The sequence below is a fragment of the Rhododendron vialii genome, chromosome 9a (assembly GCF_030253575.1).
Source record: "Rhododendron vialii isolate Sample 1 chromosome 9a, ASM3025357v1".
Classification (NCBI taxonomy): domain Eukaryota; kingdom Viridiplantae; phylum Streptophyta; class Magnoliopsida; order Ericales; family Ericaceae; genus Rhododendron; species Rhododendron vialii.
The window spans coordinates 27,689,815-27,713,183 of record NC_080565.1 but is presented as its reverse complement, the minus strand read 5'-3'; the positions used below and the strand labels follow the sequence as shown (position 1 = coordinate 27,713,183).

The window sequence follows — 23,369 nt, the reverse complement described above, 5'->3', positions numbered from 1 at the left end:
TTGTATACACAGGTGTGGGACATCTCTCTCTCTCTCTCTCTCTCTCTCTCTCTCTCTCTCTCTCTCTCTCTCTCTCTCTCTCTCTCTCCATATATATATATATATAATCATATACACCTTAAATAGGCTGAAGAGTCCTGGAATTCCAGTTTTCCTAATAGCCTATGAGCACAAATTCCTTGTAAAAGTAGGGACAGCTATACTAGTTCTGTTGAAGTGGAGGCGTGTTAATGGTGTTGGCGTTTTATTTACTCAAGTAGAAATCTGAGATTTTGCAGGATTTCTCTCTAGAAACCTTTAGCAGCAGCGTCATTGTATTTGCTGATATGGTGCGTAAAGGATAAGTCCATGCTGGGAGAAACTGCCCTCTGTACCACTCACCTCCTACCTTTCTTAGGTTAGAACACCTCTCTTGTGCTTTTGCCAGAAGTGTATTCTTTCTTTGGCAACTTAATTGAGCCATTATCTATATATAGACCGTTAAAACTTGAATTTTCATGCAGTAGGCACTTCGTTGCGAAAGACATTATAGTCTTATTTCTACATGAATAATGCGTGCTTGTAATTTTGGTCTCAATTTTTGGGGAGCATCACTCAAGAGCCTTCTTCATTATTCTGTAGGACTTTTCTGTTTCGAAGTTCCAGACAACTTGTGGACTGCGTTTCTTCTCACAATGGATGTTGGCGTACCTTAGTAGCCGTTTCCAATTGAAGAATCCAAAGCTGAGAACTCCAGTAATGGTTGGTGCGGTGGTAGTGGGTGGCCTAGCTGTAGCATACTCTGTTAAATACAAAATTCTGTCTAAATAAAAGCAAGAGAAGCTTCAAACTCATCGATGATGATGGAGGTAAATAAGAAGCTAATTATTGCTAGCATTGCTACCAAATTAAGAAATTCCCTATCCTTCCTTTCTTTTGGGAAATGTGAAACAGCCAGAAAGACGGTAGGGAAAATGGCTGTATGTTGTTATATCAGGAACCTGTTGTTGTAATGTCACATCTTGTAGTTGTGTTAAAAACTAGCAAGGAAATACTCTGTTGAAGATATTAAAGATCAAATGAGATGTTAACTCGCTTTCAGGCTAATTAATGAGTTATGTCATGTTTCAGTGGTACAAAAATGTATACTGTTGAGATACTCAAATTAGGAGAGTATGTAAAGTATTACAGACTGTCTTATACAACCCATGGTTCGATCAGAGCTGTCTACGATGCCCGCTTGGAAGGGCCAGCTATCCTATTAGGTTGTAGAATTTCTGTAATTGGAAATGGTAATTCAATGAGTGAAGTGCATGCTTGACTTTAAGTTTCACTGGTTTGGTTTGAAGTGGATAAAAGGTAATTTCCTTGCATTTTCTGTTGAGTAGCTATATAGAAAACTCATTGTTAGTTTCGGCTTTTCGGGCATGGGAGTGCAGGAGAAATGTGAAGGGGCAAACACAGGATTCCTTGTTTATCTTGTGTATGTGAGTGAGAATTTCACTTGGTAACAAAAACGTCTGGATTTCACACATATCTCTCTCTCTCTCTCATGTTCCAGTCACGCTTCTCATCTTAGCCAACCCGGCCCTCCCATGAGCCTTCTCCTTTGCATTCTGGTATCAAAACGTTTTCAGACCCTCCCTTCTAAGAAACTAAGGTAATATATTCTCCATATTATATGGTATATTCCTCATTAAACCGTATATTGTTACCAAGTGATACAGGCATAAACCTTGCAAAAGCTGAGAGACATGAAGCCATGCAAGTTTACTAGGTTTGCGAAAGAACTCCGGCTACGCATCAAAAGAGAAATCAGAGAGGGTACTTTCCGAATTGCAACCACCATAATCCTCTGTTTATTCATGGCATTCTTCGTTGTTCTTGTCGGATTGTTTATCAATGTTCGTGTTAAGAAATTTCTAGTTTCCGAGGATTCGTATTACCCTCCACTCAATGCTTTCTCTCCGCTCTCTCCTTTTCCCACATCCTTCCGTTTCTCATGCAATTCTTCTTCTTCTTCACATTCTTCAACAAACAATGGTGGTTTGAGAGAATGGGTAGCTCCTAAGAACTTGTGGCACTCGATGAACGATGAAGAGCTGATGTGGAGAGCATCAATGGCACCGGGAATCGCAGAGTTCCCATACAATCGGACCCCAAAAGTGGCATTCATGTTCTTAACAAGAGGGAGATTGCCACTGGCACCACTCTGGGAGAAGTTTTTTAAAGGACATGATGGACTCTTCTCCATATACGTACACACCTCATTGGAGTTCACCGGTGCGCCCCTAGAATCATCGGTCTTTTACCAGCGAATAATACCTAGCCAGGTCAAAATCATCCCAATCTATCACCATAAACTCGAATTTGTACACAAAATAAAAACAGGGTAGTAAAACGAATCACACTACTAATGTTTGGTTCATTAAAAGTTTGCTTACAATAAATTTATAAACTTTATGACTCGAGTAATTTCAACATGCTTTGAAGCTTGTGAAATTTATGAAAAACAAATCAAAATTCGAACATACTACATGTCACTAAGGTGTTTTTGGTCATGTTTTTGGCAGCCAGTGCAATGGGGAAGGGCAACCATGATAGATGCAGAGAGGCGATTACTAGCCAATGCCCTCCTTGACTTCTCCAACGAGAGATTTGTTCTACTCTCCGAAACATGCATTCCCTTATTCAACTTCACCACAATCTACAACTACCTCGTCAACTCTAACTACAGCTACCTGGGCTCATTCGATGACCCCAGGCGCATAGGCCGCGGCCGTTACAACAAGAGAATGTGGCCCACCATTACGCTCTCCGACTGGCGAAAAGGGTCCCAGTGGTTTGAAGTACAAAGGAAACTTGCAATCCAAATAGTATCTGATTCCAAATACTACCTAGTATTCCAAGCCCACTGCAAGCCCCCTTGTTATATGGATGAGCACTACTTGCCAACTCTGGTGACTAAAATTTGCCCTCAATTCACCTCAAATGCAACGGTTACTTGGGCCGATTGGGCCGGAGGTGGGTCGCACCCAACGAGATTTGTGAGGAAGGATGTCACGAAAGCGTTCTTAAACCGGGTTAGAAACGGACCAAACGGTTTTACTTGTACATACAATGGTGGTTTGAGTCACATTTGCTTCCTTTTCGCAAGGAAATTTCATCCGAGTACCCTTCAGCCATTGCTAGAGATGGCTCCAGGGTTATTCGGATTCAATCCTTAGAATTTTCTTCCGGCTATTGCCAAGTAGTGGAGAAATTATTCGGTGCCCCAAAGGCAACGCCAGGTGTTGCCTCCCACCTGTTTTTTTTTTTTTTTATCCGCAGGTGCCTCCACCTTAAATATCTATTGACACGCGTTTTCTTCTCCCCTGTCCCACTAGACACAACCTTTTCTCTAAAATTAAGTGTTTCAAATTTCAATACTTTTGAATGGGTGAGAAGATTTTATTTTTTTATCATTTAATTCTAAAAGGTCATAATTAAATTTTGACTATAAGGCTCTCGTGGATTAACCCTAAGAAAGTCGTAGAATCAAATATCTCTTAGGACTAACCAACGAGAGCCTTAGAGTCAAAATTTAATTATGACCATTTAGAATTAAATGATCAGATAAATAAAATCTTCTCACCCATTCAAACGGATTGAAATTTGGAACACTTAATTTTTCAATCTTCAATTTATATATTAAAAAATATGGTTAAAAAATTAAGTGCTTCAAATTTCAATCTGTTTGAATGGGTGAGAAGATTTCATTTATCTGATCATTTAATTATAAAGGGTCATAATTAAATTTTGACTCTAGGGCTCTCGTTGGTTAGTCCTAAGAGATATTTGATTCTACGACTGTCTTAGGGTTAATCAACGAGAGCCCTATAATCAAAATTTAATTATGACCCTTTAGAATTAAATGATCAGATAAATAAAATCTTCTCACCCATTCAAACGGATTGAAATTTGAAGCACTTAATTTTTTAACTATTTTTTTTAATATATAAATTGAAGGTTGAAAAATTAAGTATTCCAAATTTCAATCCGTTTGAATGGGTGAGAAGATTTTATTTATCTGATCATTTAATTCTAAAGGGTCATAATTAAATTTTGACTCTAAGGCTCTCGTTGGTTAGTCCTAAGAGATATTTGATTCTACGACTTTCTTAGGGTTAATCAACGAGAGCCTTATAGTCAAAATTTAATTATGACCTTTTAGAATTAAATGATAAAAAAATAAAATCTTCTCACCCATTCAAAAGTATTGAAATTTGAAACACTTAAGTTTAGAGAAAAGGTTGTGTCTAGTGGGACAGGGGAGAAGAAATCGCGTGTCAATAGATATTTAAGGTGGAGGCACCTGCGGATAAAAAAAAAAAAAACAGGTGGGAGGCAACACCTGGCGTTGCCTTTGGGGCACCGAATAATTTCTCCAAGTAGTGACAGATTCGAGTACAAGAAATTTTTTTTTTGAACAGGAGTACAAGAAATTCAAAAGGTGATTTATTTTAAGCCCACTTGTTTGGACATAACCATTGAGAAAATTTTCAGTGCCGAGCGTGTACCACGTGGTGCCTGCTCGGTGCATCTGGACCGTCCATTTCGATTTTGAACGGCTCAGATTTGGAGAGAGTAAAAGGAGAGAGAAAGACGAGGGGTGAGAGGAGAGTGAAGGTTTTCAAAATGAGTCGTCTAAAAGGGCATCGGACGGCTCGAGAGTGCTGAGCAGATACCACGTGGGATATACCCGTTGGGCACTGAAAAATTTCTCCATCCTCTGGCACATAAAAATCTAAAGAGAGTAAGGTCCCACAAAACACACACAAAAAAAAAGAAAAGCAAAGGTTCACTCGTGTTGGAATCAGCTCCTCCCCAATCCATTAAAATGAACTATACCCTGATTTTTGATGTGATTAATGTAATCGAAAAGCTCTAAATTGTGAACATTTGGATCATCAAAATGGGTCCGAAAAAGGCCCACGAATGGGCAAACTGGACGGCGGACTCATCTTGCTTTCCGATATTGAAAGTTTGTTCGAGATCAAACTTCTTCCGGGTAGAAATCAGGTTTGAATAGATCATCAATCATATTAGTTCATGATTATTCTATTAGTTTGGCAGAGTTAACGGAGTGTTAGTATGTTAGTTTACAGGGGGATTTCAGAGATTATCCATAATCCTGAATTTGAAACATCCACAACGAAACTCAAACCGTGGCCTTCCACATGGGGAGGACATTAGTTAGCAACAGGTACACAGGAGCCCATTGGTAACTTCTAATCACTTACCTCCCCCATAAAAGCTAAAAATTCTACAGTAATTGCTAAATTACTATTACTAATTAGAGATTTACTAGTAGTTGAAATTCGTTTTTAATTAGCCTGTCCTCAGCGGGTCACTTTACCAGTTCTGGCCTCCAAGAAATTCACATGCAATTTTCATTCATTACTAATAATGTGGGCATGCAAAGAGAGAAGCCAGTCCACCAACCAGCCTCTGAGCCGCGGGAGGAAGGAACCATCCATCGTCTAATAATGAATGGTCAGTCAACAGAGGACACACGAATTGACTGACTGACTTCGTTTAGGAACCAACCCATGTCTCACTGCGGTTTTCTCTCCACTTACTGCTCTCATCTCCCCCTGCATTCTCTTTTCTTTGTCCAATTCCGTCTATCACTCTCTAAACTTATTACCCAGAAGAGTTTTAAGTACTTTTCACCCATTGCGGGCCACACTGTGCGTTTTTGCAATAATCTGATCCGTTCATCTTGTGGGGCCCGCAGCATAGTACATCCACGCATTAAAGAATCAAGTTGATCGGACATTGATAATTACATCAATAATTCAAAAGATCATTAACGATACGATTATATTGTATAAGAAAAATCTCAAATTTGAAACCTACTAATGTTTGGTAAAGCTAATTTCTTTGTGAAGATATATTATTATACGAATCACACAAGATGAACGGTTCATATTATTATAATATAAACACGGTAGGGCCCACAAACGATGGTGGTGGAAATCTTGGGGTTTTCATCTAAGGTGATATAAACACATGCTTTGTGCCTATCTCAAGTATGCAAATCTCATCCTCTCTCTCCGTCTTCTGTTCATGATCACATTTGTCTGCAGTGTAGATTCCATGATTAGCTAAATAATCTGAATGTGATTTACTCTTGGTACAGCCTTAAGACAGATACCCTTCTGTTAAATTGTCCTTCCAATCCTTTTTTTCCTTCTTGCCCAAATTTGTTGGTTAACAATGTTAAACAGTATACTTTCAAAGTTAAAGTTGAATCATTCTGTTTATGGTATTTATCATAGTATTTGCTATGATATAGGTTAGCAAAGCTATCAGTACTTGGTTAAGTGTTTATGCTACTGGATTCGTAGTTTCATATTATTACTTGGTCACTGCTACTTTCAAGAAAACTCAATCTTCTCACATCATTGGACCATCTTGACATAGTAACTTGTTATAATACTCAAGTAAAGGGGATAGATGGAAGAAAAAAGAAAGAAAATTTGATGAAGCTCTGGGTTTGTTTTCAGAAATCGCAGAGGTAGAGAATCTACGATATTGAAGGCCATTGAAAATGGAGCAAAGTCATTGTTCGATATTATTTCATATACATATGCTAACGTTGATCGTGGTCTCTGGATTCCTGCTGCATCAAATGTGAGGCTTCATGTAGATCATCTGGCCAAACAAGATAAATTGCCGATGGTAATTTGCCTATTTCCTTGCTAAAATTTCGTAATGGGTACATGGCTACATTACTCAAGCCACAATAAGATTGTATACACAGGTGATGGGACATCCTGCAGATTCTCTCTCTCTCTCTCTCTCTCTCTCTCTCTCTCTCTCTCTCTCTCTCTTTGTGGGTGCCTTACGAGAAGTTTTTTGTAATCATATACACCTTAAATAGGTTGAAGAGTCCCAGAATTCCAGTTTTCCTAATAGCCTATGAGCACAAATTCCTTGTAAAAGTAGGGACAGTTATACTTGTTCTGTTGAAGTGGAGGTGTGTTCATGGTGTTGACGTTTTATTTTCTCAAGTCGAATTCAAAACTTCATTTCGAATCTGAAATTTTGCAGGATTTCTCTCTACAAACCTTTAGCAGCAGCGTCATTGTATTTGCTGATATGGTGCGTAAAGGATAAGTGCCCTCTGTACCACTCACCACCTACTTTTCTTAGGTTAGAACACCTCTCTTGTGCTTTTGCCAGAACTGTATTCTTTCTTTTGCAACTTAATCGCGCCATTATCTATGTATTGACCCTTAAAATGGAATTTTCATGCAGTAGGCACTTCGTTGTGAAAGACATTATAGTCATATTTCTACGTGACCAATGCGTGCTTGTAATTTTGGTCTCAAGTTTTGGGGAGCATCATTTAGAGCTTTCTTCATTACTCTGTAGGACTTTTCTGTTTCGAAGTTCCAGACGACTTGTGGACTGCGTTTCTTCTCACAATGGATGTTGGCGTACCTTAGTAGCTGTTTCCAGTTGAAGAATCCAAAGCTGAGAACTCCAGCGATGGTTGGTGCAGTGGTAGTGGGTGGCCTAGCTGTGGCGTACTCTGTTAAATACAAAATTCTGTCTAAATAAAAGCAAGAGAAGCTTCAAACTCATGGATGATGATGGAGGTAAATAAGAAGCTAATTATTGCTATCATCGCTACCAAATTAAGAAATTTTGCAAACCAGCCAGAAGGACGTAGGGAAAATGGCCGTATGTTGTTATATCGGGAACCTGTTGTTGTAATGTCACATCTTGTAGTTGTGTTACAAACTAGCAAGGAAAATTTCTGTTGAAGATATTAAAAGATCAAATGAGATGTTAACTCGCTTACAGGCTAATTAATGTGAGTTATGTCATGTTTCAATGGTACCAAAATGTATACTGTTGAGATACTCAAATTAGGACAGTATGGAAAGTATTACAGACTGTCTTATACAACCGGTAGTTCGATCAGAGCTGTCTACGATGCCCGCTTGGAAGGGCCAACTATCCTATTATGTTGTAGAATTTCTGTAATTGGAAATGGTAATTCAATGAGTGAAGCGCATGCTTGACTTTAAGTTTCACTGGTTTGGTTTGAAGTGGATAAAAGGTAATTTCCTTGCATTTTCTGTTGTGTAGCTACATAGAAAACTCATTGTTAGTTTCGGCTTTTCGGGCATGGGAGTGCAGGAGAAATGTGAAGGGGCAAACACAGGATTCCTTGTTTATCTTGTGTATGTGAGTGAGAATTTCACTTGGTAACAAAAACGTCTGGATTTCACACATCTCTCTCTCTCTCTCTCTCTCTCTCTCTCTCTCTCTCTCTCATGTTCCAGTCACGCTTCTCATCCTAGCCAACCCCTCCCGTGAGCCTTCTCCTTTGCATTCTGGTATCAAAACGTTTTCAGATCCTCCCTTCTAAGAAACTAAGGTAATGTATTCTCCATATTATATGGTATATTCCTCATTAAACCGTATATTGTTACCAAGTGATACAGGCATAAACCTTGCTAAAGCTGAGAGACATGAAGCCATGCAAGTTTACTGGGTCTGCGAAAGAACTCCGGCTACGCATCAAAAGAGAAATCAGAGAGGGTACTTTCCGAATTGCAACCACCATAATCCTCTGTTTATTCATGGCATTCTTCGTTGTTCTTCTTGGATTGTTTATCAATGTTCGTGTTAAGAAATTTCTAGTTTCCGAGGATTCGTATTACCCTCCACTCAATGCTTTCTCTCCGCTCTCTACTTTTCCCACATCCTTCCGTTTCTCATGCAATTCTTCTTCTTCTTCACATTCTTCAACGAACAATGGTGGTTTGAGAGATTGGGTAGCTCCTAAAAACTTGTGGCACTCGATGAACGATAAAGAGCTGATGTGGAGAGCATCAATGGCGCCGGGAATCGCAGAGTTCCCATACAATCGGACCCCAAAAGTGGCATTCATGTTCTTGACAAGAGGGAGATTGCCACTGGCACCACTCTGGGAGAAGTTTTTTAAAGGACATGATGGACTCTTCTCCATATACGTACACACCTCATTGGAGTTCACCGGTGAGCCCCCAGAATCATCGGTCTTTTATCAGCGACGAATACCGAGCCAGGTCAGAATCATCCCAATCTACAACCATAAACTCGAATTCATACACAATAAAAACAGGGTAGTAAAACGAATCACACTACCCGTGTTTGGTTCATTCAAAGTTCGCTTACAATAAATTTATAAACTTTATGACTCGAGTAATTTCAACATGCTTTGAAGCTCGTGAAATTTATGAAAAACAAATCAAAATTCGAACATGCTACATGTCACTAAGGTGTTTTTGGTCATGTTTTTGGCAGCCAGTGCAATGGGGAAGGGCAACCATGATAGATGCAGAGAGGCGATTACTAGCCAATGCCCTCCTTGACTTCTCCAACGAGAGATTTGTTCTACTCTCCGAAACCTGCATTCCCTTATTCAACTTCACCACAATCTACAACTACCTCGTCAACTCTAACTACAGCTACCTGGGCTCATTCGATGACCCCAGGCGCATAGGCCGCGGCCGTTACAACAAGAGAATGTGGCCCACCATTACGCTCTCCAACTGGCGAAAAGGGTCCCAGTGGTTTGAAGTACAAAGGAAACTTGCAATCCAAATAGTATCTGATTCCAAATACTACCTAGTATTCCAAGCCCACTGCAAGCCCCCTTGTTATATGGATGAGCACTACTTGCCAACTCTGGTGACTAAAATCTGCCCTCAATTCACCTCAAATACAACGGTTACTTGGGCCGATTGGGCCGGAGGTGGGTCGCACCCAACGAGATTTGTGAGGAAGGATGTCACGAAAGCGTTCTTAAACCGGGTTAGAAACGGACCAAACGGTTTTACTTGTACATACAATGGTGGTTTGAGTCACATTTGCTTCCTTTTCGCAAGGAAATTTCATCCGAGTACCCTTCAGCCATTGCTAGAGATGGCTCCAGGGTTATTCGGATTCAATCCTTAGAATTTTCTTCCGGCTATTGCCAAGTAGTGACAGATTCGAGTACAAGAAATTTTTTTTTTGAACAGGAGTACAAGAAATTCAAAAGGTGATTTAATTTAAGCCCACTTGTTTGGACATAACCATTGAGAAAATTTTCAGTGCCGAGGTACCACGTGGTGCTTGCTCAGTGTGTCACACCCTAAAAATGAGAAGTGACCAGCCGTGAACCATGAGGCTAATCCATGGAACACGCAGCCTGAATAAGTCAAAATAACTGAAAATCAAATGATCACTTTTTTGTTATTAATCAAATCAAAAGCCAAATGTGTCTCAATCATAAAAATGGGGTACAACCATCCCATGAACCCATAATATCCAGTGGTCCAACAATAAAAAAAAAAAAAAAGAATTTGTTATCTGACAATTGTTTTCAATGCGGAAGCGTTTATTAAAATAAAATTAGAATGATACACCCTAAGGAGGTCAAACAAAGGAATCCCCGAGGTGCCGCCAAAGTCCTTGCCTAACTCCCTAACTTGCCTGAAAGAGAAGTTGGAATAAATCCGTCAGCTGACAAGCTCAGTGAATAGCAAGTATGTATAATAAATAAAGTTGAAAGCGGGGATAAAAATAATTTACCATTAAATCATAATTTGGCATACGAGGTGTCCAATAGAATAATAAATTAATCAATGAAGCATTTAGCCAAATAAATATTCTTGGTGGTGATCACAACAATAACTCCATCAACAATGGGGAACCACAATCAAATAGTACCATGGCCAAAATAAATCTCATCAAAATTGGATCCAATATCGAACTTAGAGTCACCAGGGTTGGCAGCCCGTGGTACTTTTCCCTAAGACGATCTAGCGAAAGAAAGCTGTTGAGCATTAGGGTCACCGGCCTAACACGGTCTTTTGCCCAATGGCCAGGGTCACCAACACGAGAAGGAATAAGTTCCCTGGACTTCCGAAATAAATGTTCCCATTAATATCCACCAAGTTCTCACCAAAAAGAATATTAACAATTGATCTCAGAAAACTCATCGCATGCCAATTTATAAAACATCTTATAACAGTTTCGAGTCTCCAAATAACATTTATATAAATTTCTGAAGGAAATACTTTTAAGGGACACAGGAAACTTTCGAAAATACATAACATACTTAACTACTCACCTGAATCCAAAAGTAATGCAACTCGAGTACGTAAAAAGATGCTAGCCTGAACAAAAGAATTGTATACAGTCACAAATAGTATCTAGTGACAGCTAACCGCGACAATTAGACTAACATAAAATTATAATTTGCTAATCCTGGAACTAATCTCTACCAAAGCCACCAGAAACCCAAACTCTACTCTTCAAGTAGAGTAAACTCCTTATTCCCCCGTAGATACCGTAGCACACCTCCTGCTTCTTAAAGTATTCACCCAAAATATATTACACCGCATGTAAAACCCAAGTGTATCCATTCATACCTCACCCACGCACAAAACCACCATAACCCAAATCACCTCCAACCCTCACGGTCCAATAGCATGAAAGGTAAGTAATCCTTGCCCGTGAATTCGTGTGACAGTACTAAAAAAACAAAAGCCAATTATATATCTTCTCACCAACGCTACTGTCCAATACCCCCAACAACAACACACTTTTACTCCAAACCCACGTTCGGTAAAAAGAATGGAAGAAGGAACAAGAATAAAGGAACAAGATCACTTACCCGATTAATCACCAAACCGCCAAACCTTTGACTGCAGTCTCTCTCTCTCTTTCTCTCTCACCCAAAGTTCTCTCAACTTCGTTTCTCACACGCTCTGCCCAAATAAAACCCTACACCGTGAAAATAACTCCTAACTTTGTAAAACTACCCACTACCCCCTATATTATAGCTAATTAGTTAATTAGAATTAAATAGAACGTAACACAATTTATAAAATTACCATCCGGTACCACTATTTTACCCAAAATCAATCTCATACTCCAAATATTACAATTGTGTCAACAATATCCATAGCGCGCACAAAATAATTAATTGGGACCTAAACATAACAGCAATATAACTAATTAAATAAATAAAAATTCTAGGCCGTAACACGGTGCATCTGGACCATCCATTTCGATTTTGAACGGTTGGGATTTGGAGAGAATAAAAGGAGAGAGAAAGAGGAGGGGTGAGAGGAGAGTGAAGGTTTTCAATCTGAGTCGTCTAAAAGGGCATCGGACGGCTCGGGAGTGCTTAGTAGACACCACGTGGGATATACCCGTTCGGCACTGAAAAATTTCTCCATCCTCTGGCACATAAAAATCTAAAGAGAGTAAAGTCCCACAAAACACACACAAAAAAAAAAAGAAAGAAGCAAAGGTTCACCTCGTGTAAGAATCAGCTCCTCCCCAATCCATTAAAATGAACTATACCCTGATTTTTGATGTGATTAATGTAATCAAAAAGCTCTAAATTGTGAACATTTGGATCATCAAAAAGGGTCCGAAAAAGGCCCACGAATGGGCAAACTGCACGGCGGACTCATCTTGCTTTCCGATATTAAAAGTTTGTTCGAGATCAAACTTCTTCCGGGTAGAAATCAGGTTTGAATAGATCATCAATCATATTAGTTGATGATTATTCTATTAGTTTGGCAGGATTAACGGAGTGTTAGTAGGCTAGTTTACAGGGGGATTTCAGAGATTATCCATAATCCTGAATTTGAAACATCCACAACGAAACGCAAACCGTGGCCTTCCACATGGGGAGGACATTAGTTTGCAACGGGTACACAGGAGCCCATTGGTAACTTCCAATCACTTACCTCCCCCATAAAGGCTAAAAATTCTACAGTAATTGCTAAATTACTATTACTAATTAGAGATTTACTAGTAGTTGAAATTCGTTTTTAATTAGCCTTTCCTCAGCGGGTCACTTTACCAGTTCTGGCCTCCAAGAAATTCACATGCAATTTTCATTCATTACTAATAATGTGGGCAAAGAGAGAAGCCAGTCCACCAACCAGCCTCTGAGCCGCGGGAGGAAGGAACCATCCGTCGTCTAATAATGAATGGTCAGTCAACAGAGGACACTCGAATTGACTGACTGACTTCGTTTAGGAACCAACCCATGTCTCACTGCGGTTTTCTCTCCGCTTACTGCTCTCATCTCCCCCTGCATTCTTTTTTCTTTGTCCAATTCCGTCTATCACTCTCTAAACTTATTACCCAGAAGAGTTTTAAGTACTTTACACCCATTGCGGGCCATACTGTGCATTTTTGCAATAATCTGAACCGTTTATCTTGTGGGGTCTGCAGCATAGACTAGTACATCGACGCATTAAAGAATCAAGTTGATCGGACATCGATAATTACATCAATAATTTAAAAGATCATTAACGATACGATTATATTGTATAAGAAAAATCTCGAATTTGAAATCTACTAATGTTTGGTAAAGCTAATTTCTTTGTGAAGATATATTGTTATACGGATCCCACAAGATGAACGGTTCATATTATTATAATATAAACATGGTAGAGCCCACAAATGATAGTGGTAGAAATCTTGGGGTTTTCATCTAAGGTGATAGAAAGAAAACCTCCGTCAAGACCTTTACCAAGGTAGGTCTTTGCAAAAAAAGAAAAGAAAAAAGTACCCAGGCTCCGTTCTAGAAACCTTCTTAAAAAATAAGTACTTATTTTGGAACTTCTCAAAGAAAAATAAGAAGGGACATTCCACAAAACCCAAATAAAAAGTTTATTTCACATTTTCAAACTAAAAAATAATGTAAATGAAAAAAAAATTAATTTTTTTTGCATCGTATTAAAGATCTCATTAAGATCTATCAAACAAGTTCTATATTGATAAGAAAATTATTTGCGTAAGCACATGATTTTTGAGTTTGAAATTGCCTTCTTTAAAAATAAGGAGTTGTGCTATGAATAATGGGCGCTAGGGAGGAAAATCGTACCGACGGCCGCGCAAGGCTGTCTCCGGCCACCGGACGGCCGATCCGAGCTGTTCAAAAATTCTAAAAAAAAAAACCGAGGGGGCTTTCGCGAGAATCAACGGCATCCGAGGTGTATAGGGTGCTTGATCCGAGCACCCTTTTTTCGTGTTGCTTGATCCGAGCACCCCTTTTTCGTGTATATATGAATCATATATACACCTCGGATGCCGTTGATTCTCACACAAGCCCCCTCAGTTTTTTTTTTTTAGAATTTTTTGGGCGGCTCGGATCGGCCGTCTGGTAGCCGGAGACGGCCCGGCGTGGCCGTCGATACGATTTCCCTCCCCGGCACCCATTGGTACCTATATAAATTCTGAAAAGGGTAGTACATTTTTCTTATTTTTTGGAACAACCCTTATTATTGAAAAAAAATAAGAACTTATTTGGATTCTGGAACCCAGCCTCATTTGTACAAGATTTAGTCCCGTTTCGCTTTCTTTCAAAACCTTCTTTTTAAAAAACAAGGTAATTTTAAACTCAAAAATATAACGAAAATTTAAAATAATTTTTAGATTTTTTTTGCACCGTTTAAGATTTCAATGAGATCTATCAAATAAGATCCATATTGTTAGGAAAATTATTTGCGCGAATACATAAATTTTGAACTTAAAATTACCTTTTTTTTTAAAAAAAATGAAAAGGTTTTTCAATAAAGCAAAATGGGGCCTTGTCATCTAATTGTAACTCTTGCACTGTTGTAAGGGACGGAACAATATGGTCCAGGAACATCAAATTGGACATGGACTTCTAGCTACCAAATTGGGAATGCACCCTCTCCACTACATATGTAGTGCAGTCGATCCAGCTATTCATATCAATAATGGACGATTCGAATTTTAATCCGAACAATGGATGGCTCGAATTAGTAGGAGCTCGAATTAAATCCGAATCGATCATGCCAAGATGAACGGTCAGATCGGTCGCACTACATGATGTAGTGCAGTGGTGCACTACAGCCCCTCCCAATCACCAAATTGGAAATGATTTATCTTCACAGGATACGTGCACCTCCTCCTAGCTAGGTACCTATGTGAAGAGAAAATTCTAGAAATGTACCATTTTTTTAAACAACTAAGAAGGTATTTTTGCAATCAAATGGGATGAGACTAATTCATATTGGACTGGCGGCCGCAAGAACCAACATGTACGAAAAGTAGTTAGAAGCACCTGAAGGGAGATTACTGGACGCGCCCATGAGACTATCCATATGAACTTTCACCTCTCAACTGGTTGGTTTACTCTTAAAAATCAAACTCACACCTTAAGAATAAGAGCAGATCTCTTGGCGAATAGAGACAACTCTCGTTGGGTACGAAAATGTTATTGCGAAGAGTCAAATATGTGACAATATGCCTCCTTGTCCTTTTGGTTTACCCGGAGAACACGTCTTCTAGTATTTGCCAAATAAAATGTGCTCGACTTTGTTAAAAAAAAAAAATTGATAATCAAAACTTAGGCTTTTTTATTTTCCCTTTTTAATGTGTATATTGGACTTGCCACAGACTAATTTGTGGGATTAAATATATGCAACGTCTTTCGTCCTAACATTTTAACATATTTTAAGTAATGACCAGGTCTAAAACCTGAAGATGAATGTAAGGACGAGGACGGTTTCGAAGATACCGGTTTGGTGTCTTCACGAACCCTCTGACAAGGAAGTCAGTAATTAGAGTAAAATTATGATCTTGAAACATGCGGACCTGTCCTAATTACGCGTATCCTTCTTTATCTTCCTGTGGAGTATTTGGAGATGTTTATGTGGGAGTTTGGAGTACAGAGATTCCAAATCCTTTCAGTTAGGTTTTGTCGATGATAACCAGTGCCAAACCAAAAGGACCAAGTCCACAATCGAACTTTGCCTAAAGCAAAATTCTAACACCATACAAACACGTAACACAGACCCTAATAAGAGTTGGACGCCACAAACAGGGTACGTGTGATTGTGTAAGTATTTGTGTGTGGCCCAAGCAAAATTACTCTCGTCTTGGTTCCTGCAGTTGATCATGCATATGCTCGATCAGGTGGCGTTTCGTTAAGGGATTTTTGGGTCTTTTTCGTTTTTGTACTTATTCAATTTTTTTCGCATTTGTTAATTTTAAGACAAACTTTGGTGTTTTTTCGATTGTCTCGATGAGAGGAATCGCAAAAGTAAGAAGTTGTGACTTTTATCCAAATATTTTTGAAAATATCCAATATAAAGCCAAAAAATTCTAGAAGGCTGGCTTTATCTTGGATGTTTTCTAAAAAAATTAGATAAAAGTCATAATTTTTTTACTTTTACGATTCCGTTCGTTGAGACGAATCAAAAAACCACAAAAGTTAGACTCAAAACTAACAAATGCGAAAATATTTGAATAAAGACAAAATCCCAAAGATCTAAGGTTGACTTCCTCTTAACTTTTAGCACTTTTTGAAAGTTGTTCTTATTCAAAAAAAAAATTGCGTTCTTGAGTTTTGAGCCAAATTTTTAGGGATAATAGATTTGTTCCAATGAGAGAAATCGAAAAAGTAAAAAATTTTACTTCTACCCAAATATTCTGGAAAATATCCACTTTTAAGCTAAAAAAGTGCAATTAGCTTAAAAGTGGATATTTTTCAAAATATTTAGATAAAAGTAAAAAAAATTCTAGTTTTTCAATTCTTCTTATCAAGACGAATCAATAATCACAAAAGTTTGGCAAAAATTAAATAAATGCAAAAAAATAAATAAATAAAAACAATTCACATTTTGCACTTTTTACTTACCTAAGCGGAACGGCACCTTATAGATGATTGATACTCGGCCGTCGGCAGCGTATTGACCAGACCTCATTGGCGGCTAATATTACTCCCTCATAGGCTTGTAAACAATTTTCAATTCAAACAATACTATTAATTGTCTTTTCAACATCATGCAAAAAGTAAATTAACGTGGAATTAAAGGGCCCCCCCCCCCCCAACACCATATTATATGGCACCAATCAGCCACCATACACGTAACCTGATATCAAAAAAAAAAACCTGATATCAATCTGAAGACAACTTCCCATCAATTCCGAAAGGTTTGGTTAAGTGATTGTGAAAAAGTAATAATTGTCTCTCTACGAGGTTACAAGTTTCGTTCTCACAAAGGTCAAACACTATAAACCTTGGGGTCATTGGGAGTTTTGTCTGGTCGTTATATTTAGGGTTCTGAAATTAGTTTAGGTGCGTGTAAGCTAGTCCGAACATTCGATTATTAAAAAAAAAAAAGAAGGAAAAAGAAAAAGACAACTTCCCATTGCATCGATCACAAAAGCTTAATCTTCCTTCCAAAATGGAAACAAAACACTGCATAATAAGAGTAGGGTTGTTACTCGAAACCGGAAAATCAATCGAAACCGGAAAAATCGGATCGGACCAAATTTTTTAAACCGGTTGAATAATTTCGATCCGGTTTCGGTTTATAAAATTTTATAAACCGGAAAAATAATTTCGATCCGGTTTATGTGTTTTAAAAACCGGTTGAAACCGGACCGGTTATATATATATATATATATATATATATATATATATATATATATATATATATATATATAGGGGAGGGGTTGAATTATGAATTTTTGGTTGATATTTTGTGGTGTATATTGGTCTAATAAATATATTTTATTATATAAAAACTATTTTTATGGACTTAATTATGTTTTTTTGGGTTTTTTTTAATGTATTTGGCTCAAAATTGATCCTTTTTTGTTGGGCCAAAAAAGAAGAAGGTTGAATTATAGATTTTTGGTTGATATTTTATGGGTTGAATTGTGAATTTTTTGATGTGTTGAGCTAAAAATATGGCCCATGAATGAAAACCGGTTAAACCGGACCGAAACCGGTTGAGCCGGTCGAAACCAGACCGGTTTATCTCAACCGGTTTCGGTTTCTAAAAATGTCAAACCGAAAATCTCAAACCGGATAACTGGTTTTGACCGAAAAATACATCCAAATCGATCGAAATCGGACCGGTATCACTCCTAAATAAGAGTTCCAATTCCAATGGGGGTTGAAAGTTGAAACTTCAAAATAAGAGTTCCAAAGAAACCACTACACCGCTTCAAAGCCATCAGGCTTCACCATATGATATTTTTCCTATTCCAAATATATATATAAAATGACAAGCCACGGGGCTTCATCCCCACTTCATCCTCAGGATCCCTCTCTCTCTCTCTCTCTCTCTTCTGAGTTTGGGGACTTTTTGTCTAATCTTTCTGATCGATCACGCGGTACTGCATGACCTGTTACTTCCTGGGTTGGATTTCAGGCTATGTTTAGGGTATTGGAGTCCGTTGCTGTAGTTCTATCGATCTGGAGAATCACTCAACTTATTCTGATTTGCTATTGTTTGGTGGCACTTGATCATTACTAAATCCATTTTCGTGTTTCTTAATAATTCGAGCTTTTTCAGGATTTCCTTTACAAATTTTGTCGTAGCGTTTTGAGATTTCCATATTAGCCGAAAAATCGTCAATAAGCTTAAAAGAGTTTAACACTAATCCCAATTCTTTAATTTTGTTTTACTCTAACTTCCGCCTTAAGTAGTTTACCGACTTTATAAGTACTTCCAAATCCTTTGAAGGGAGATCAATCTCTCTCTCTCTCTCTAGACAATTATGAAGAACCAATACCAAAACCCACTAAACTCAGCTACCAAGCTCTTCAACTCCTCCAAATTAAATCTCTCCAACCTCCATTCTTATACCCTCTTCTTTGCCTTTGGCCTAACCTTTGGAATCATACTCACCCTCTACCTCACCAACTTGTCACTAAATCTACAAGTCACCCGATTCTCTCTCTCTGATTCATCATCATTACCAAATCCCATTAATTATACCACCCACACTGAATCCAAAAAATTACATCCAACTCCTCCACGCCCCATGCATGAGATGGGGGACAAAGAATTGCTCTGGAAGGCATCAATGGTTCCGAAAATCGACGAGTTTCCGTTCAAAAGGGTGCCCAAAGTCGCTTTCATGTTCTTGACGAGAGGTCCAGTCTTGTTGGCGCCGCTGTGGGAGTTGTTCTTCAAAGGGCACGAAGGTCTTTACTCGATTTACGTCCACTCGGATCCGTCTTTCAACGGATCGGAGCCCGACAAATCGGTTTTCTACGGCCGGAGGATTCCCAGTAAGGTGAGTTTTCAATTTGTTTTTTACCAGTACAAATTTATTAGGCCACCTACATATGAATGCTCGTAATCTTGGTAGGATCTAGGAAGGAAAATTTGACTATTGAGATCTAATATGCGAGCAAATTCCATTGGTTGAATTGGTTCAGGATTAATAACCATGAAAATACTTATTAACCAGGAGTAATAAAGTTATTAAAGTTGAGTGTAGAAAACGAACCGAGCCGTTGATGAGCAACTTGAGGTTTAGTTTTGTCTCTTAGCTCAGTTTGTTGAGGAAACGAGTAATGCTCTAACAGAATATTTAGCTCGTTCAGTAAATGAGTCGAGCTGGAGCTGCCAATACTCCGGCTCATTCGTACGTAGATGATTAGATGATTCTTGCCGTCCACATCGAACTTTACTTTAGTACTTGTAAAGTAATTCCGATTCGTGGGTGGTGAAACTTTTAAACACCATTATTTCAATGATCGAATTCCACCATCAAGCTTTTACTATTTCTTTCTCTTTTTGGTCAAACGAGGTTTATTTAGTATTTGTATTGTGTTTTCTTGGTGTGGGGCGCGAATGGGGCAAAAAGACAGCAATTGATTAAGGTTTCAACTGAGAAACCCAGCAGTAGATCAGAAGAAGAACAAAGAAGAATTAAGAAAGGTTTTAACTTAGACGGACGCAACGCGGCTGACGACGGAGTGGTGTCGGCAGCAAAAACAGGGAAAGCCACATGCAGATTTTGGGTTTTGGAAAACAGAGGGACAACTATAATAATTTACTATTACTTTATATACCATTAAAAGAATCGTATTGAACCCATGCGGAGACTTTAATCACTACCGGGGACGGGTACAAGTGGGGGTACGGGCTCCTGCTCGGTTTTGTAAAATTATAGTATCAATTTTGTAAATATTTTAATTATATACCCAATCTAGATTTGCAAAAGCGTTTTAATAAAATTACTTTAGATTTTTATTAGGATATTTGTCTGATTTATTTGTTCGAGTATTAAATTTTTGCACCATCTTTTTTGCAAACGCATCTCTTACTACTAATTATAAGATAAAATAACGAATATACTCATCAATTTGTTATTTTACCGGCAAAATATGTACTAATTGAAGAACTATAAACGTAGGGGTTAAGTTTACTAGTTTGTGTGCCTCTACTGACGTAAATTTCTGAATCCATCCCTGATTACTCCTCCTCTTAAATATGATTGGTTCAATAGAATTAGGCTGTGTTTCGGCTAAAAAGTTTGTCTATAGTTTAAGAATTTAATTTTTAGACCAGTTGTTTTCACTAAAATACCGAAGGCAAAAAAAGAGCATGAAGAGAAACCCAGCCTTTTAATTGATGTATATGAGAAGAATTATATATCTAAAAATTCGTATTTTTTTGAGCTTTAGTAAGTTTAGAGATACCCAGCCTTATTAATCATCACATGTGCAACGGTAGTACTCCATACCAAAAAGTTCTCAAAGGACACAATTCTCTTGACTGATTGTATAAATAATTGAATATCAAAAAAAAAAATTGTATACATTAATGATCGTGTGCTATAAAAAATTTGAAATTAGCTTTCTTATGTAATTAAAATCCACAAAAGTAGTGAAGCTCATGTTTCTATGTTCCTCTTGTTTGGACAAAAAGTTTTTTTTTTACTTCAAGTTTGACCAATAGGTTTAAGTTTTAACATAGTAATAAATTTCTATTTAGCGTATTTCGTGGGTGATTTGGGAATTGTAAATTAATATATCGCTACATGAAGATAGTCATTACATTGTATTATTTTGTTCCATCTTTTCTTCACACTTGTCTCTAATTAACCAACACTTGTTTTTTTTTCTTTTTTCTTTTTTTTTTTGCTTGGCGTACAAACTTTTGTCATTGGATAGTTTCTTAGGAGAACTTTTCGCCCCACATTGCCTGCAATTAATCACCACTTGTCCTCTCGGCTCCATCTTTGCTCGAGGCATCAAAAATCGTTTTTGCTACGACGGGTTATTCCCAAATCCAGCTATTGAAAATACTTTTGTATCTGAATGATCGGGCTCGGCAGTTCAAACTAAAAATTGACAGAACAAGTAACAAAGGAAAAGTTAAATTGAATTGAAGAGTAAAACAAAAGGTCAAATTGAAGAGTAATTGTTTTCTTCCTTTCATGTACTTGCTGTGATCGCCCATGACATACGCGTCTGCTCAATCTAACGCTGGAAGTTTCCAGAAGAATCTAGTCTTGGTCTTGGGTTAGACCTTGAATAACATTGGCATACTCGTGGGCTTCCTTTTTGGCTAAGAAAAAAAATTTCACTTCAATTTTTTTTTTTTTTAATTTAAGAGAGAATTTCACTTCTCTTCTCTTCTCCTCAATTTCACTTCACTCGTTCCACAACAAAAGAAAATGGGTAAATTACCAAAACTATCCCCGAGGTTTTTGCAAATTATAGATTGTCCCTTCACGTTTGAGGAATTACAAATTATCCCCTGTAGCATAACGAATTACCCCCATGTCGTGATGTAACCATTAGAAAATTCGATGGAGTCTGTTTGTCATCATCAAATCCTAATTACAATGGACGACACTCCACTTTTTTTTAGCTTGTGAAAAGCTACTGAGGTGTGAAAATGGTATTTTACAGACTACAAAAAGACGGTTTGGTCCATTATAGTTGGGATTTGATGATGTCAAACAATTTCCGTCGAATTTCCTAGCGGCTACGTCACAACAAGGACGTGATTTGTTATGCAACTTGGGGTATTTTATAATTTCCCAAACGTGAGTGGATAATTTGTAATTTTTAGAAACCTTGAGGGTAGTTTTTGTAATTTTCCCAAAGAAAAATACTTCAGTGCATAATGAAATAAATTACTACATATACTACTTTAGTTGTAGCCTTCAGCTCCGAACCATTTCGAGCCGCATGATTCGATTCAATTTCCTAGTGCTCCAATCTTTGAATTTATGTTAATGGTTCTGGTTTCAAATCAATCAGTCATTAGTGTATGTGTATATATCATACGTACATAATAATACCTAGAGAAAATACTATAAAGATGGACCCGGTCATAGATCTCTTTTATAATCGATTTCAATAACTTTTGGATGATTTTAATGGAATAGGTTAGAAATAAGTTTTAATTTGTTATTTCTTGCGAAATTTGTGAGTTTTTATGGTTTGGCTTTACGAGTTTCACAAATTCTATTTATTCTCAAAATTTTCTTTCTCTGATGTAAGTTTAAATGTGTAACACAGGCAGTGGAATGGGGAGATGTCAACATGGTCGAAGCAGAGCGTCGCCTACTAGCTAACGCACTCCTCGACTTCTCCAACCAGCATTTTGTACTCCTCTCCGAATCATGCATCCCTCTCTTCAACTTCTCCACCATTTACACATACCTAATGAACTCGACCCAAAACTTTGTCGAGGCCTACGATCTACCCGGTCCAGTGGGCCGGGGCCGGTACAACCACTTCATGGGCCCCAACATAACAGTTGAACAATGGAGGAAGGGAGCCCAATGGTTCGAAATGGGTCGAGATCTTGCTCTCGAGGTTGTTTCGGATAGGAAATATTTTCCAATTTTCCAGAAGTTCTGCAAGACTTGCTATGCTGATGAGCATTACCTGCCTACCTTTGTGAGCCCCAAATTCGGGGAGAGGAATTCGAATCGAACGTTGACTTGGGTGGATTGGTCGAAGGGGGGTCCGCACCCGGCTAAATTTACAAGATACGATATAACAGTGGAACTTCTGGAGAGACTGAGAAGTGGGAAAAAATGCAAGTATAACGGGGAGATAACAAATGTTTGCTTCTTGTTTGCAAGGAAGTTTACCACTCATTCTTTGGATAGGTTGCTGAGGTTGGCACCAAAGCTTATGCAGTTCAGCAGATAGGCTTAGAGATTCATATGCGTGCAGATTCACTTGAGTTTGAAGAGAAGATGTAGTTATGGGTTTTGTATTATTTGATTCGTTTGTAATTATGATGGAAAAAGTGGTCACCAAATTACTTGGAAGTAAAACAAGAAGAAGAAATGTTGAGGTTTATTCCAATGGCTTATGAAATCATCAATTTTATCCCCTTTTTTTTTTTTTTTTTGCTTCTTCGGTGATCGCCTGATCGGCCAACTGGTACCCCATCAGTACCCAAATATTTCTCCAATCCAGCCCAGGAATGTCAAGCACGACACGAGTGAGTCAGTGACGGGCTAGTACCCTTGGCCTAAGTCACATGAGCCTTGTGCGACAACGTGAGTAGGAGCGCAAGCGTGAA

At 38.2% G+C, this 23,369-nt stretch overlaps 5 protein-coding genes across 8 annotated transcripts in view; all 5 read left to right on the top strand.

Annotated features, from left to right (window-relative positions):
* The window catches only part of LOC131300720 (uncharacterized), a 29,883-nt gene extending 22,400 nt beyond the window's left edge, over positions 1-7,483 (top strand). For 2 of the 4 annotated variants that reach the window (XM_058326684.1, XM_058326683.1), the window contains one exon: positions 622-1,199. In XM_058326684.1, the coding sequence (XP_058182667.1) occupies positions 622-810 (189 nt within the window). In that variant the 3' untranslated portion in view covers positions 811-1,199. Of the gene's footprint in view, positions 1-278; positions 398-621; positions 1,200-7,401 lie in introns of those variants that run through there. The other 2 variants (XR_009191041.1, XR_009191042.1) reach the window with 2 other exon arrangements.
* Positions 1,734-2,375, top strand: LOC131300723 (uncharacterized). Its single transcript, XM_058326690.1, has one exon. The coding sequence runs from the start codon at positions 1,734-1,736 to the stop codon at positions 2,373-2,375; it is 642 nt and encodes a 213-aa protein (XP_058182673.1).
* Positions 2,442-3,213, top strand: LOC131300722 (glycosyltransferase BC10-like). The gene has a single exon (XM_058326689.1). The coding sequence runs from the start codon at positions 2,442-2,444 to the stop codon at positions 3,204-3,206; it is 765 nt and encodes a 254-aa protein (XP_058182672.1). The 3' UTR covers positions 3,207-3,213.
* Positions 7,484-8,042: 559 nt separating the features above from the next.
* LOC131300721 (glycosyltransferase BC10-like) lies at positions 8,043-10,077 on the top strand. Its single transcript, XM_058326688.1, has 2 exons — positions 8,043-9,089; positions 9,328-10,077. Exons 1-2 carry the CDS (start codon positions 8,511-8,513, stop codon positions 9,979-9,981), a joined length of 1,233 nt encoding a protein of 410 aa, XP_058182671.1. The 5' UTR covers positions 8,043-8,510; the 3' UTR covers positions 9,982-10,077.
* An 8,034-nt stretch (positions 10,078-18,111) lies between these two features.
* On the top strand, positions 18,112-23,176 carry LOC131301480 (glycosyltransferase BC10-like). Its single transcript, XM_058327801.1, has 2 exons — positions 18,112-19,101; positions 22,349-23,176. The coding sequence occupies exons 1-2, from the start codon at positions 18,580-18,582 to the stop codon at positions 22,988-22,990; spliced, it is 1,164 nt and encodes a 387-aa protein (XP_058183784.1). The 5' UTR covers positions 18,112-18,579; the 3' UTR covers positions 22,991-23,176.
* The last annotated feature ends 193 nt before the right edge of the window (positions 23,177-23,369 follow it).